The sequence below is a fragment of the Paroedura picta genome, chromosome 15, assembly GCF_049243985.1.
Source record: "Paroedura picta isolate Pp20150507F chromosome 15, Ppicta_v3.0, whole genome shotgun sequence".
Taxonomy (NCBI): domain Eukaryota; kingdom Metazoa; phylum Chordata; class Lepidosauria; order Squamata; family Gekkonidae; genus Paroedura; species Paroedura picta.
Genome location: NC_135383.1, coordinates 2,233,640 through 2,247,704, shown reverse-complemented (window position 1 = coordinate 2,247,704; position 14,065 = coordinate 2,233,640). Strand labels below are relative to the sequence as shown.

General features: G+C 50.5%; 1 protein-coding gene and 1 long non-coding RNA gene across 8 annotated transcripts in view; one reads left to right on the top strand and one right to left on the bottom strand.

Moving 5' to 3' along the window:
* Positions 1-2,792: 2,792 nt before the first annotated feature.
* Positions 2,793-7,251, top strand: LOC143824348 (uncharacterized). Its single transcript, XR_013226757.1, has 3 exons — positions 2,793-3,159; positions 4,308-4,474; positions 7,113-7,251. It is a non-coding gene; the product is annotated as an uncharacterized LOC143824348 (long non-coding RNA).
* Positions 4,802-14,065, bottom strand: part of CASZ1 (castor zinc finger 1) — a 214,626-nt gene continuing 205,362 nt past the window's right edge. For 2 of the 7 annotated variants that reach the window (XM_077311514.1, XM_077311517.1), the window contains 3 exons: positions 13,546-13,780; positions 12,248-12,547; positions 4,802-11,061 (listed from right to left, as the gene is read on the bottom strand). In XM_077311514.1, the coding sequence (XP_077167629.1) occupies positions 9,851-11,061; positions 12,248-12,547; positions 13,546-13,780 (1,746 nt within the window). In that variant the 3' untranslated portion in view covers positions 4,802-9,850. The remainder of the gene's footprint in view (positions 11,062-12,247; positions 12,548-13,545; positions 13,781-14,065) is intronic. The other 5 variants (XM_077311515.1, XM_077311516.1, XM_077311519.1 and 2 more) reach the window with 4 other exon arrangements.

The following is a 14,065-nucleotide window of genomic DNA, read 5'->3' as shown; positions in this document are numbered from 1 at the left end:
ATTTCAAATTGATTTTGGAGCTTGTTTTCAGTGCTATGGACAAGGAACGATGATGATAATGTCTAGCTTTTTTGCAGGGTTTTCAGAGTTCAGCCCACCTGGCATACCACATCTCAGCAATCTGAGAACACTCTTGTGAGGTAGGCCATTATAGATGGAGAGCTGAGGATGACAGGAAACAGAAGGGAACAGTCTGCCTAAGGCCGCCATGGGGTGTCCTTGGGCCAGTCACCCTCATCCTAGCCTACCTCAGAGAAAATTACCATAAATAATAAAATATAATGCTTGCACCCACATACCACTATATGCGGCAGCATGAGGCTGACCAGTAACTTTGTATATTAGATCCTTTCAGACTCTGCCTGATAACTGTGAGATTTGTCTTGACTCTCCCATTTAGTGTTCTTGCAATAAAAAGTTGGCAAGTGCATCGCCAGATGTGAGTTCAAGTGAACATTTGCCAAGTGGTACCTTAACCACAGAGAGCGAGCAAGCATGTGGGGGAGGGCGATTGTTGGCAAAGCAGCGTTCTTGCTCTTGAAAGACTAATTAAAGGTCTAATTTAGCTACGTTAGCAAAGCATTTTGCAATGCAGCTAAGATGCTAGAAGGGAGAACGGTTTTACAACTGAGGTGTGGTCCTGTTCAGCGTGAACTTTTTCTTTTCCAAAATATTGTCATGGTAATGCTGTTATATGGTGTCAGGAGAAGGAGTGGTAACTTCTGCAAAATGCAGTTGCTTCCTGCTAAACAGTGGTGGTCAGCTGTTGCTTCCAGAATTAGTTGGAGGTATTTGCTCATTTTTTAAAAAACTAAATTTTAGTTTCACTTTTTAAAAATATACATGATGGGCAATTGTGCAGGAACTGCATAAGTTCCACTTGACCGAAATTAACACCGCAAGTCCCATTCCTTCCTGAGCTATATTTCTCATGTGGCCTTGAAAAAAGGTGCTATTATTTTTTAGTTAATTTATAACAATCATATTTTTCCTGAGTAGACTGAGATACTTTGTCTGTGGTTGGCTTTGTTTCATGGCTTTATTGATTCTCACAGGATCAGGCCCGTTCATATAATTTCTTTAATGATCCGGCATACACTGCATAGATGGGGGGCTAAAGAGAACCTGTTTGGCATCTGGGTTTAGTATGCTTCATGCTTCAAGTAGTGCCTTGAGCATATGTGGCTGGCTTGAAGGGAACCGTGTGCCATGAGAAATAAGTCTCACAGCCTTTGGAATATAAGAAGGAAATGTATCTCCTATCACAAATTAGAATTAAGGCTATCCAAAGTGTGGGGAGTGTGGCTGCAGTTTACTGTTTGTAGAAAGCAGAAGCCATGCTCTCTCTGAAAAGGACCCTGCTCCAGGGTGTGTTTGTGGTAGGGGTTTCTTAACTCCCCCCCCCCCGCAGTGTCCAAAAGTTGAGTGTACTTGATGTACCAGTCAAGAGCTTGTTTTGAAGCCTGCAGGTTTGCCTCTCTCTCTCCTCCAGAAGTTGCAAAACTCCCAAATGTGTCTCAGATTGGGTGTAGGAGTCTCCGGCAGTGCCAAAAAGGCATGAGGAGCGTCTGTCAGGCCGCTAGCTGGAGCAGCGTGTACCTGCAAGGTGTGGCCGAGAGCTGCTTGCCCCGCTGTTCTTCTCTGTGCCTTTGCAGCCCTCTGCTTGCCTGGTGCTGCCTTTTGGCTTGGCCAGCCTAACCCGCAAGAAACGGCCCGGGAGGGGGAGGGGGAAGATTAATAATAATTGTAATAATAAAGGAATCTGGCATGTGTTTGGCAGCTGTAAGTCGCTCCCCTATGTACACCCTTCAAAATTCCATGAAGAAATCGGTGAACGCCCATGGGAGCGCCTGCTCCGTGGAGATCTTCGCTGCCTCCGAAGGGCAGAGGCTGGAGAAGAAACAGGGCCAAATGGTGGCTGCAGTGGGATGTTCGGGACAAGGTGTTTGGGAAGAGCTCTCTTGGTCCACTGGGCGGGCTCCTCCCTTGGGGTCCTCCCGGGTCAGGGATGGCATTTCCGCACTGAAACAAGCCACGATGTTTTGGCGCCGGCGGCTGGATATCCAAATTGTGCCCCCCCACCCCCCGTGGTTATAACGGCAGGCTAAATAATGGCCCAATTTGCTCCTCTTTAATGCGCGGAGCTGTGGCAAGCAGATGTGCCTGCGAGCGGTCGCGCCGGGAAAGCAAGCGGGAGGGAGGGAGGGAAGGAAGGAGCGGAACTCCTGCGAGCCACGAAACAGCAGCGACGACTCCGGCCTCCCGGGGCGGCCCCGCGAGCAGAGCCTGGGCAGCCGCTCCGGACTTTGGGGGGGGGGGGGCGGGGGGCGGGGGGGGGCTCCGTGGCTGCCCTCGGGCCTCTCGGCAGCTCGGTGGGCTCTGCTGGGCCGCCAGCCCCTGGCACGGCGCTCACGCACCAGGGAGCAGAGGGGGCTGCCACGGCCTGCCTCTGGGCACCACCCTGGGGCGGGGGGGGGGTGTCTCCGGCCAGAGGCGGCCTGCCTGCCTGCCTGCCTGCCTGCCTGCCAGGGGCTTTGCTCCGGGGAGACCGACACCCGCGCGAGAGCCTGGCGGCGGCATCCACAACCCCTCCGCTCCGCTTGGCCTGGCTCTGGGACCTCCGAGGGAGGAAGGGAGGCGCAGCAGGGGCTGTGCAGGGAGGGGAGGCGGCCCCGCTGCAAGCGCCTTGCTCCGCCGCCAGCTCAGCGCCTCTTTGCGCGCTCGCCCCCCCCCCCCCCCCCGCCCCGGGCAGCCGCCGCGGAGCTTCTGCTTCTGGCCGAGCCCCTTCCCGGCTGCCTGCTCCAGGCCCGCCACGACCCTCGCCGCCCCGAGGCAGAGGCCGGCCCTCCGAGCAGGAGCCCTCCGCGGCAGGGAGCCCTCGCCTGGGGCCGCCGCACTCCTCGCCGGGAGACGGAGCCCGACTGGGCCTCGCGGGGGTCCCGCTGAGCACAAGCGTCGGGGGGCGCTTGCCAGGTCCGCTTCCATCCGGCCAAGATGTCCGCGGTGGCCCCACAAGCAGGGCCGGATGGCGAGAGTCCCGGAGGGCTTTTTGCCGGGCGCCTTCCACTTGGAAGGCCACAACCAGAAGCGGCAGAGGAGGGGAAGGCTCGCCATGCTTTGCAGCGCCCCTCCCGCACTGTCAACACGCATGCACACCGTGTAAGTTCCAGGCAGAAGGGCTTGTGCCTTTGGCATGCCACTGCTCGTGATCGCTTTCCCCTCACTGTCATCAGGAAAAACTGGATGCTGGAAAGAAGGGTTTTTCTGTACTGTCCTACTTTTATTGACTAAAAAGCACCAAGCTCTGTCCCATTATTCTGTAATATCCCAGCTGCAGAGCGTGCACCGGCTGGAAGGTAAGCACATGCCCAGTTCATGGATTTAAATGGGACCACTGCCCTTCAGTCCATGCTGCCAGCATTGCAGGGTGTTGCCCATGCTTCCTTTGGCTGCCTCAGGCCCACGAGTTTCATCTTTTGCAGAAGCAGCAGCAGGGAAGGTCTACTTTAAGGGCTGCTTCCGTGACTAGAGGATATAGCCAGAGTTCATGGCCATGTGCTGGTGTATTTGTGTGCATGTGTGCATTTGGTCTGCGGCAGTATTCACAGCACCTCAAAGAGAGGGAGACCTACAGGAGTTACCCCCATTAGATATTTTGCGCCGCAATAGACACGGAGGAGCTGCAGAGGGGCCTCAGCTCTGGCGTGTGCGTGGGGCCAGCGGCCGTTGGGTTTCTCTGTAGCTGGTCTAGATTCAAGCCCTTTTTGGGGGCTATAAGCTGCTGAGAGTCAAAGCTGCCTTCATCAGATAATTCTCCTGCAGACCAACACAGCTACCCTCCTGAAATAATGCAGGTGGCGTATCTTCCACCCAGACTTCGACTTTTGACTATTGGGTGGCTGAAATGGAAACGCATTTACCTGTCGTCATAAAAGAATGTAGCAACACCGCTCCAAAGCATCTGTCTCTGCTGTTTTTAAGGCTCAGAAGGTCTGCTCAGAGACTGAGCAGCTTCCCAGAGCCCCAAGTGACCACCAATGCTTCCTCCCTCCCACGATGCCATCCAAGGGGAGGACCAGCCAGTGTAACCACTGGTCTAGGCAGGCAGTAGTGCCCCCATTAGGTCCATGAGGTGCTCCTGTGCTCAGCCTCTGGGTTACTTCAAGGGATGGATTGGGCTCTACCAACTGTGCTCAAGGCCTCGTGAGGCAACGGCCTGAGGGCAAGCAGGCTCAGTACCACCGCATGGCTCACAGCGCAAAGTGCGCCACTGCAGCACTGATCCCAGCTGTGAAACCTCATTCCAGGTCAGCAGCAGCGCAACTCCTTGTTTGAAGGCAAGAAGAGGGACAGCAACTGACTCCTCACTCAGCTCTAGATCCAGGGGGTGCTCTTGGCTGAATTGCAGCATAGACAGCCCCTCCCCCCCTTTATCGTCATCACAACCGTGTTTGGAGGACAGGAACTGGACAAGGTAGGTAAACAGGGATTCAGACCGAAATTTCACTGGTCCAGAACTCTGACATGCCACTCAATCCCTGCCGCCAATAACCAACACTGTAGCTAGCAGCCTGAATATTTTTCTTTTTTCACCACTGAGTAACATGCCTTTCCCACTCAATTTGGAATTAGGAAAAGGAGTTTTCCCCATTGAAACGTAAGAACTTCCAGGCAGGCTTGAACGTTGCCAATTTTTGTCTACAGCAATTCAGCTTTGATCCCAGGATTTTGAGACCAAAGAATTGGCAGATTAAGAAATGTCGCGAAATTCTAAAAGTGCTAGATAGAGTAACGGTAGTATAGTAGTAATAAAACAAGACTTGCATTCCTATTATATTACAAAGCAGAAAGCTGCAATAGTTTGGTTTTTTTGCTTGTTTGTTTTTTTCCAGTTTTTATTGAGTGAAAATGTCAAACCTTGCATCAGTCATGCAAAAAAATCAAATAAATAAAACACATATATTAAATTTCTAATAGCACTAAATTCAAGTGGAAAAATATTCAGTTCTTAATAACATAGGTGCTGAGGAGACCAAATTCAAGTAAAATCAGAGCACACTGTCCTGTTTTAGGATTCTTTTTTCACTTTCTGCATTATTTTTGTCTCAAAAACCTATATATAGCTATATATCTATACATATAGGGTATATACATATAGATATATACACACACATATATATGTGCATACATATTATTTTTATATTTATATATATATATACACATACATATTTATAAAACATTAAAAAGAGCATTGGTAATTCAAGCATCACTTGTTTTCTTCTCCCCACCCCTGACCCCACACAGAAAGAAAGGAAAAAAAATTAAAAACAAGAAAAAAGTACACATTTAAAATTCAAAATGAGCTAGCAATGGCTTATAGTCCTAGTGTGCAATATGGGTTTTACAAAAGGCTAGAATTCTCCCTCATCAGTTGTCTCTGTTTGTGTGGTTTGTTTCTCCTTTCTAAATCTAGGGACTTAAAAAAAACCCTTTTTGCTACTGTTTAAAAATTATTTCCCCTCCTTATAAAAATCATTTCCTATGAACTTTACAACCTTTTGGGAGGAGTGGCTAATTCTCCCTCTCTTCTCCGCCCCCCAAGAACCAGCAAAGAGTCAAGAGGGTCAGGCCTATAGATTTGGTTATTTGTGCATGTCTGTTGAAAACTCCTCCTGCCCCTTTTAACGAAGCCAATGTGTTCCACTGCAGCTCATCTATAAGCAAAGTGGGACCACTTTGTTGCCTGATTCTGCAGAAGACACTGTAAGACAGTTCCTTGAACAGTGCCCACAGAACACATGAGCCTGGCCAGTATTCCCTCTTAAGGTCATTGCTGCTCCTGGTGTCCCTCTCAGGTGTCGTGCCTTTGGATGCCATGCATCCGCCCAGGCGTCAGACAAGCACATTCACATGCTGTCCCTCCCTCTTGCCATGCCCTTCCTGGTCTGCAAATTCTATCATGCTGATTCGTGAATGGGATGGCTTCTCTAGGGCCAAAGGGCATACATTCTCCAGCAGAATGCACCACTGTGGCCGGCCAGGATGGTGGGGCTTATTGCTTGACCTAGTTAATCCCCCTTAAATGCTTTCCTTAATTGGTGGCCCTTTCCTTATCCAAAGAACTCATGGCGCTCCATGACAGTGTTGTCACTTGCTGTAACAGAGGCTTTTCCAGTCTCTTGACTGTGGAGGAACCCTGAAATACTTTTCAGGCTTCAAGGAACCCCACAAGAAGTGACCTGCCCCTTCAGAGAAGTGGGTGTGGAAATAAGGTGCAGGAGCTAGCCAATCAATCGTTTACTATTTCCATTGTGGAGAAAGAGACGAGGCCTGTAGATCAACAGGTAGGTGGGCTCCTGTGACGTCTAGTGAGGTCAGCAGCCACCTTAACTTGTAGCCCCAGGGTTCCCCGTCCTTCGTTTCATCCTCTGAGCCAAGGATTGTTAAGTGCTTCTTCCCAAATCAAGGTTGAAGGGCAGGGGATCCTATTTATAGACTATAAAATATACTCCCTTTCATCATTTTGTGAGTGGGGGGGAAAATAAGCAGGAGGTTTGAAAACTGGAGGGATCAGCGGTTGCATTTACTTTGATGGTCAGGTGTTTGGGGGGGAGAGGTGGGATCTGGGTGGGGAAAGGGGCTACATGAGAAGACCAAGTGTGGAAGGAGGAGATGAGACTGAAAACCAAAACAGTGGCTGACAACCACACAGGGAGGGAAACACAATGTCTGCTTTGCCCCCCTTCCTTTTGTTGCTAGCTGGTAGGCATTGACCAAGTATATATATATATATATATATATATATATATATATATATATATATATATATATATATATATGTATGTATGTATGTATGTATGTATGTATGTATGTATGTATGTATGTATGTATGTATGTATGTATGTACGTACGTACGTATATATATATATATATATATGTGTGTGTGTGTGTGTGTGTGTGTGTGTGTATGTACATGTATATATATACACACACACATACATACACACACCTGACTCCCTTTGAGAGATCAAGGATATGGAATAAAATCTAATTAACTGCCAATTATCTGTTTTTAACATTGTGAAGTTGGTGACTTGACTTTCTCTCTCTAGTGGGCAGAGTGTCGTCTTCTCAGCATAGGAACACTCTATGAAATCAGAGGTTCTCTCGTACTGGAAGAGAGCTGTCAAAAGGAGTGTCAGGCAACTATCAGCAGAGCCAGTAAGCCTTCAAAAGGCATCAGAAGACCACTTTTTGATGACAAAACTGCAGGGAAAAATAAACTCTTGGTGAGTTTACCATTTAAAACTTGAAATCCTGCCTTTCTGTTTGCGTTAAGTGGTGGCTGCTGACTCACAAAGTCAAAAACAGTCTTGAGACTCAGCCTTATATTCTTTTTTGTTTTGCTTTGAGTTACGGAACTGGGATCAAGAGTCTTCCTGCTTGGTGCCAGAAAAGGAGATTGCTCAACTCCCCGTGACAAAATTTAGAGCAAATGGAAATACCACCCTGTGTACAAACAGCCACACACAGAAATCAGTTTGGAACCTGGAGAGGGAGACAGTCATGTTTTTAAGTGACAACCAGTGACCTTTTAAAAACAAGCCTACCTAATTGAAATCTGAATCCAGAATTGTTTGCTGCTCACTATCGAGAGCTGAACAACCTGGAACGGTGAAGAACTTTGTAGCTTTTACTGTTTGACAAAGCTTTCTGATTGTTTGGGGGGCGGGGCGGGGGGGCAGAGAGGGATGCCCACAGGTGAGAGTGGGTGGAGCTGATAATTGAAAAAGAGTAACCAAATAGGATGTCAGAGGGTGAGGCAGTTCCCGAGTACTCTCTTGTATGGCTGCTCTCCATTTGCTCCCCCTTTAGAATGTTAGCCTTTTTACTGAGAGGAGAAAATACTGTACACCCCCCCCCAGCCTTTTCTTAGCTATTCTTGTCCCTAACCCCTAGTCATAAACCCTTAACCCCACCTATAGTCTTGCCAGATCCAGTTCCTGTCCTTCTCTTCAAACTGCCAAGTGGCTTGTGGGTATGATTGTTTGATCAAGGAATTTAATAAAACTCTGAGCCTTTTTGCACTAAAATGACATGTCCATTGGACACAGAGGGTTGATTTTGTGGCTGGCTTGGTTAGGCATTAACAACTCAAAACTGAAACCACCAAGTATTGGAAAGCAAAAGGACCTTTGGGGATCCAGGGAGTCAAAAGCAACAGCTGCTTCTTGGGGGGGGGGGGGGGGCTCTAAGAAACTTCCCATTTAGTGCCCATGTCTGTAGACGTGGGACTGGGCTTTCAATGCAGGGGATCCAGTTTTGTGTGCCACACAGTCAAGTCAACGTAGGGAAACCGGGCCTCTCGCTTCCCGTGAACGGCAATTTGGGATAACCGCAGCCCCACAAGGGCAAAGAAGCATTTCCATCCTTGGGTTCAGAATGGCATCATGTTTGAGTCCCAGTTCTAAGGAAAGAGGCCCAAGTATGTCCCAAGGGGGGCCTGGAAGGTTTGAGTCCCCCTCCCCCCTTTAGCCTACTCCCGCTAAAACAGTGGAAGGCTCTGCCCCCCCCCCCTTTCAACTTTCATGTAACATACTTGAGCGGTATCCGGAAACCGAGACCGCAGCCAGGGGCAGGAGGATTGCTTCCTTATTGTAGTTAACAAAACTGTCCTCAGGAACAAGGGCTAGTCAGGCCCGCTATGAGGTATTGCTGCTCTCCTTCCCTTCCCTTCCCTTAGCAGCAAGGCAGAACGGGGTACCCTGAGCACCTCCCCCCTCCTCCATAGCCTGTCCCAAGTTCAGGATGGGAGGGAGGTGGCTCTGAAGCAGGGAAAGGGGCAAAGAGAACATGCCCAGAGCAATGGTGTATGGCTGGGGAGGGTTCAATCCAAGCTCCTCTGTGAGGAATCCTTTCACTGCTACCCCATGCCCTTGACTGCCATCAGCGCTGGGCAGACGCCTCCTTCAGCCAGTCCTCCCAGGACTGTCCCATGTGGCGGGGAGTCTGGCAATATAAATAGCTCTTTCTTTTTAAAAAAGTTATTATTTTTCTATTCTTTAATAACAAAGAGAGTCTGGAAGAATAGAGAAGGATCCCTATTCCCAGCCCTGTTCAGTTAATTAATGCTTCTTCCTCTCTCTCTCTTTTTTTTAAACTGATAATAAATACCCCTTCCCCAACCAACCAAACTGCCTGAGACCCCACATTTCTCCTGTTCATTTGATGCTGGAGAAAAAAAAATATAAATATGAGTGATACTGACACCCCCCAGCCCCCCCCCCATGGCAAAGCACTTAGCTTGTGGCTTTAAAGGAACCAAATCCTCCTTTGCAAATATATATTATCATAGTCCCTAATATTAACCATCAGATCAGATGCTAGCTGCCCCCTCTCCCTGAGAATGGGAGGAGTATTAAAAGGACAAATGAGAACAAGAAAATAAAATAGGAGCTGGAGGGAAATAAACAACTCTGCTCCCCCCCCCCCCCAATATAGATTGGGAAAGGACCGGGGGGGAGAGGGAACGGTTGCCCTTATGGTTAGCACATCCATCTTCTCCACGGCCCACCCTCTCTGCATAAAAGTAAAGCGATTTGCCGCCTGCCACCCTGTAAACGCTGCGTCCCAACAGATGGTTCCTCCTCTGCCCCTCCCACGGGGGCAAGGCTTTCTTCATGTGGTCCAAGAAGTGTTTTTGCCTCCCACTCTTGTGCGTGTTCTTGGGTGGCGCCGGGATGTCTCTGTTGCGCTTCCCATCCTGCATTTGTTCTTGCCTCACATAGTGGGGTCCACTATCAATTCAGTTTATTTTTTTAAAGACCCAAATCCTGCTGCTGTCTGTAGGTTAAGTGGAGGCCTCTGGGGCAGCGGACGCTGGAGCTTGGTCTCCGAGGGGCCTGGAAGCAACGCTGTGGTCTGCAGAAGGAGAAGCGGCTTCTCCAAGTTCCCTAACGTCTTTAGCAGGCAAGCCCTCTGTATCAGGAAGCGACTCTTCAGAATCTGTGTTCAGATCCTCCTCTTCATCATCATCTTCATCGTCGTCGTCATCGTCGTCTTCCTCCTCCTCCTCTTCTTCCTCCTCATTCATTTCCTCTTCTTCCTCTTCCTCATCATGGGAAGAATCATCTTCCTCCTCCACGTGGCCACAGCTAGCTGGCACCTGGTCACGGTCTTGGGGGGCCGTGCCCTCACCAGCAGGGGAAGAAGCGCTGCTTGCTGCCTCTGGCGGCTTCTGACTGAGGTCCAGGGAGTCGTTGAGGCCTACGCCAGCGGCGTTCTGCAGGAAGAAGAGGGAGGTGTTTGCGTCAGTGCCGAGGTTGAGAGAGCTGTCCAGGCTGACGGAAGAGTTCTGCGGGTTGTACTCCAGTGTGGAGTGGGGGGGGCCCTCGGGGCCTGGAGAGATGGCCGGCAGCTCTCCTCGCTCCTGCTTCTCGTGTTTGCGCTTGTGCGAGTCCATCTGTGACATGCCCACCACCGTGTGCTTGCAACCTGGGTAGGTACAGTGAAAGTGGGAACACTTGAGTTTGTACTTGCAGTCGGACACCTCGCAGTCCACGCTGGAACTGAACTGGCAGAAGCCGGCGGCGCTGATCACGTCCTGCTTGCCGTGGTGCTTGCGGTGGGCTGTCACCTTGGTGCTGTCAGTGCAGCGGAAGCCGCAGCGCAGGCAGTGGAAGTGCGTGCTGTTGCCCGAGAACTGACAGTCGGGGAAGTTGCAGCTGAGAGAGGACTTGAAGCGCTTGAAGTCATCCAGCACCAGGTTATCGACACGGTCATGGTGCTGAGCATGCTTGTACATGTGGGTGCGGCCACAGAACTTGTAGCCACAGTTCTCCCGGGTGCAGTGGTAGTGGGTGACCTTCAGGGAAAACTGGCAGCTGGAGTCTTTGCAGTCCTCATAGAGGTCGTAACGCCGGAAGCCCTCCAGCATCATCCCTTCATCTAGCATCTTGCGGGAGGACGCGGTTTTGCGCCGCTTGCCGAATGGCGACATATCCTCAATGATCCAGAAGCGCTTCTTGGCCCCTGCTGCGGTTGGCATGGTGATGGTGTTCCCTGCAGAAATGAAGGCAGAGAGAGGAATTCAGGGCAGAGCTGGATCAGGACCACTTCTCTTTCCAGTCTGACTACATGCAGGGAAGTGGTTTCTCCTGACATACCTTGATCCCGGCACTTGGTGGCTACTCTGAAGGGGTTTAAAGTACAACCCCTTCCCCCACCCCTCGCCCCCAATTTGGGAGAAGGACCCTTATACTTAAAAATAAATAAAACCTTGGCAAGTGTTAGGACTTCAGCTGAATCCCAGGAGCCCCCTCAGTGGTTCTCCTCTGCCTGACAAGCAAGTGGGGGAACAGTCTGGATTAGCAGCTGATGGACACAGAGACATGCAGAGGATCCTTCGATCTCCAACAGAAGCCTCTTCCTTCTGTGAGCCCATTTGCAAGAAGGGCTGCGTCCGCCTTTGAAGACAGATGGATCCACCCCCACAGGACCTCTGATTTATACACGCCCAGACCTCAATCCTGCATTCACCCGCCTCTACCACAGTCCAAGCCATGGGGATGGCAAGACCCTCATGGGGCACCCTTTCTGCTAGACAGAAGCAGCACTCTGAGGCCCCTCCGCCCTCCAAGAACCCAACTGAGCCATGTGGGCAACACTCTCATCCAGACACAGGCCGTGCCAGGGGAGCTGAGAGAAGTGCTCCTTGGAAAGCTTGCTTTGGTCAGTACTGTCCACTCACACTGGCAGCAGCTTCCCAGGGTCTCAGGTGGATGTCCATCACATAAGCTACTGCCTGGGCCTTTTCATGCCAAACAGATGCTCTGCCTCTGACCCACAGCCCCTCCCTAGAGATGCAGCCTCAATTTTAACAGGCCAATAAAAACTGCGTTACACAGGGCTGAAGACACCTTGGAGATTCCTAAGTGGATTTTACACAAGTGTTTCCAGGTTATGTTTTAGAAAAACTGGTCGTATTGGTTTTCTGCCCTGTATCCACCATGAGCACAATAAACCACTTTAACTACAGCGTGGACTGATATGCTGGGGCAAATTCAGACAACTCGTTCGCCACCCTCTTATGTGCAAATAATTTCATTACATGGAACTACTTTTCTGGAAACCCGTTCTCTGTGAAAATCTCTCTTTTTAACAAGCCGTCTTTTGGTACTTTGGTAGAAATGCTACAGTGGGAAGATGAAGACAGGGTGATGGGGTGGCAAAGTGCAGAACGGTTTACCTGCCGCGTCCTGAACTAGAGGGACATCGCTTTTGACCGGAGCTGGAGTGGCCATGATGGGTGAGAACCCTGCTGCGCCGGTGGCGGGCATGACAATGCCCCTGCTGGATCCCAGAGTGGCACTGAGCAGGGAGTATGAGACGCAAGAGGGAGAGAAGAGGTAGGGGAGGGAAGGGAGGGGAGACCTGAGCAGGGCTTGTGAGAAAGAGGGAGGCAGAGGGGGTGGTTGTGGTGCAGTGTGGCTAACGTCATCGCCAGCAGCGGCAGCAGCAGCAGCAGCAGAAGGAGCAGCCAGGCAGCCTGGAGAAATGTGGAAAGAAAAAAATAGCAGGGGGGAAAAAGAACCAAAAGTAAAAACAAACAAAAGGGGAACAGAAAAACAAAAAACAGAACCAAAATGAGAACCCAAGAGTGTAAGCGATACAATGAAAATGGAGAGCTACATTCACATGTACGGAACAGAATCATAACAGAGAAGAAGATGGAGGGTGCAGGATGGACAGCAGGGCCAGTGAAGTGAGCATTGTCAGAGAAATAAGGAAAGAGAAGGGGAGGTTTGGGGACACCCCTGGACTGGGGGAGGCAGGGCTCTTGGATGAGGGACGTCATCTTATCCCCCTGTGTCGTTGGCAGGGGGGCAGCTGTGGTCAAGCAAGGCCATCCCTAGGAGGCCCTGTGGGCAGTGGGAAGGGCTGGTTCCATGAGCCCATTGGGGTTCAGGCTTAGTTGCCATCTTTTCTATCAACACTCCTTGTCTAGCATCAGGCAACAGGTGTTAGCTAGAATGTCCACATTTGGGCTGCGTGGGTCCCTCGTGCAACTGTCATGGACTGTATTAGGACTAAGAGTAATTATTATGTTAAAGCTGTTGTCTTCCCCATGGGAACACAAGGCCACATGAGAAGTTAATCGAATACCCCGGGGGTCCCCTTTCCCTGCTTTGATACCCTGACCTGACTACTATGCCCAAGATTTTTGGCAAATGTGCAAAAATTAATTAATTCCGTCTCGAGGAGCAAGTGCTACTAGTCTGAATACCTCCTAGTCTTGGTAGCTTCAGCTCATCTCTTACAGAAACAAGTCCATCCCATTCTGAGTGAGGATACTTTATCATTTACAAGGCTGTGAAGTATTGGGCAGTGGCTCCTTAGACAATGCAGACAGCGATTCCTGTGTGTGAATGGCCAAGGGGCTCCACAGTGGCTGAAGCGGAGCTTGGTCCAGTTTGCTTCGGAAAGCGTTGTGGTCTTAACCTCTCCGAAGCAAAGGCTCTCCGACCAACCGGCTGCCGCACTGACCTGCTGAAGTGCTTTCGTTGCCCACCGGCGTGCTGGAGCAGCTGCGGTCCATGTTGGAGGACTCGGAGGAAAGGCCCCCAGGGCTGCATCCCGTGTAGTCGATGTACTCGTCCGTCTCTGTATCCATCAAGCTTTGGGGTCCCTGAAAGGAAGCAGGAGTCCCTGACGATGCTGGGCTAGGTGCCATGCTACTGACTGGAGGGAGGCTTTCATTCCTTGGAGTGTGTCCAATGACCTGAAGCAAGAAAATCAATATAGGGGATTGGGGTGCCATGGGACTGACGTCAGCACCACAGCAAGGGCGCCAGCGTCCAAGCGGACATCTGTCAGCACGGGCTGCCTTTTGCCTCCATATATTGCTAAGGGAAGGGATGCCTGGGCGATGTTGGCGAAGGCACCAGGGCTGGCATCGTGAAAAGCACCTGGCTTTGGACTCTCTGAGTGCTAATCTTGGCAGTGGGAATCCTGCTGTGTCAATACTGATCCCGTCAGAGCCTGGGAGTGTGAATCTTGGCACCAG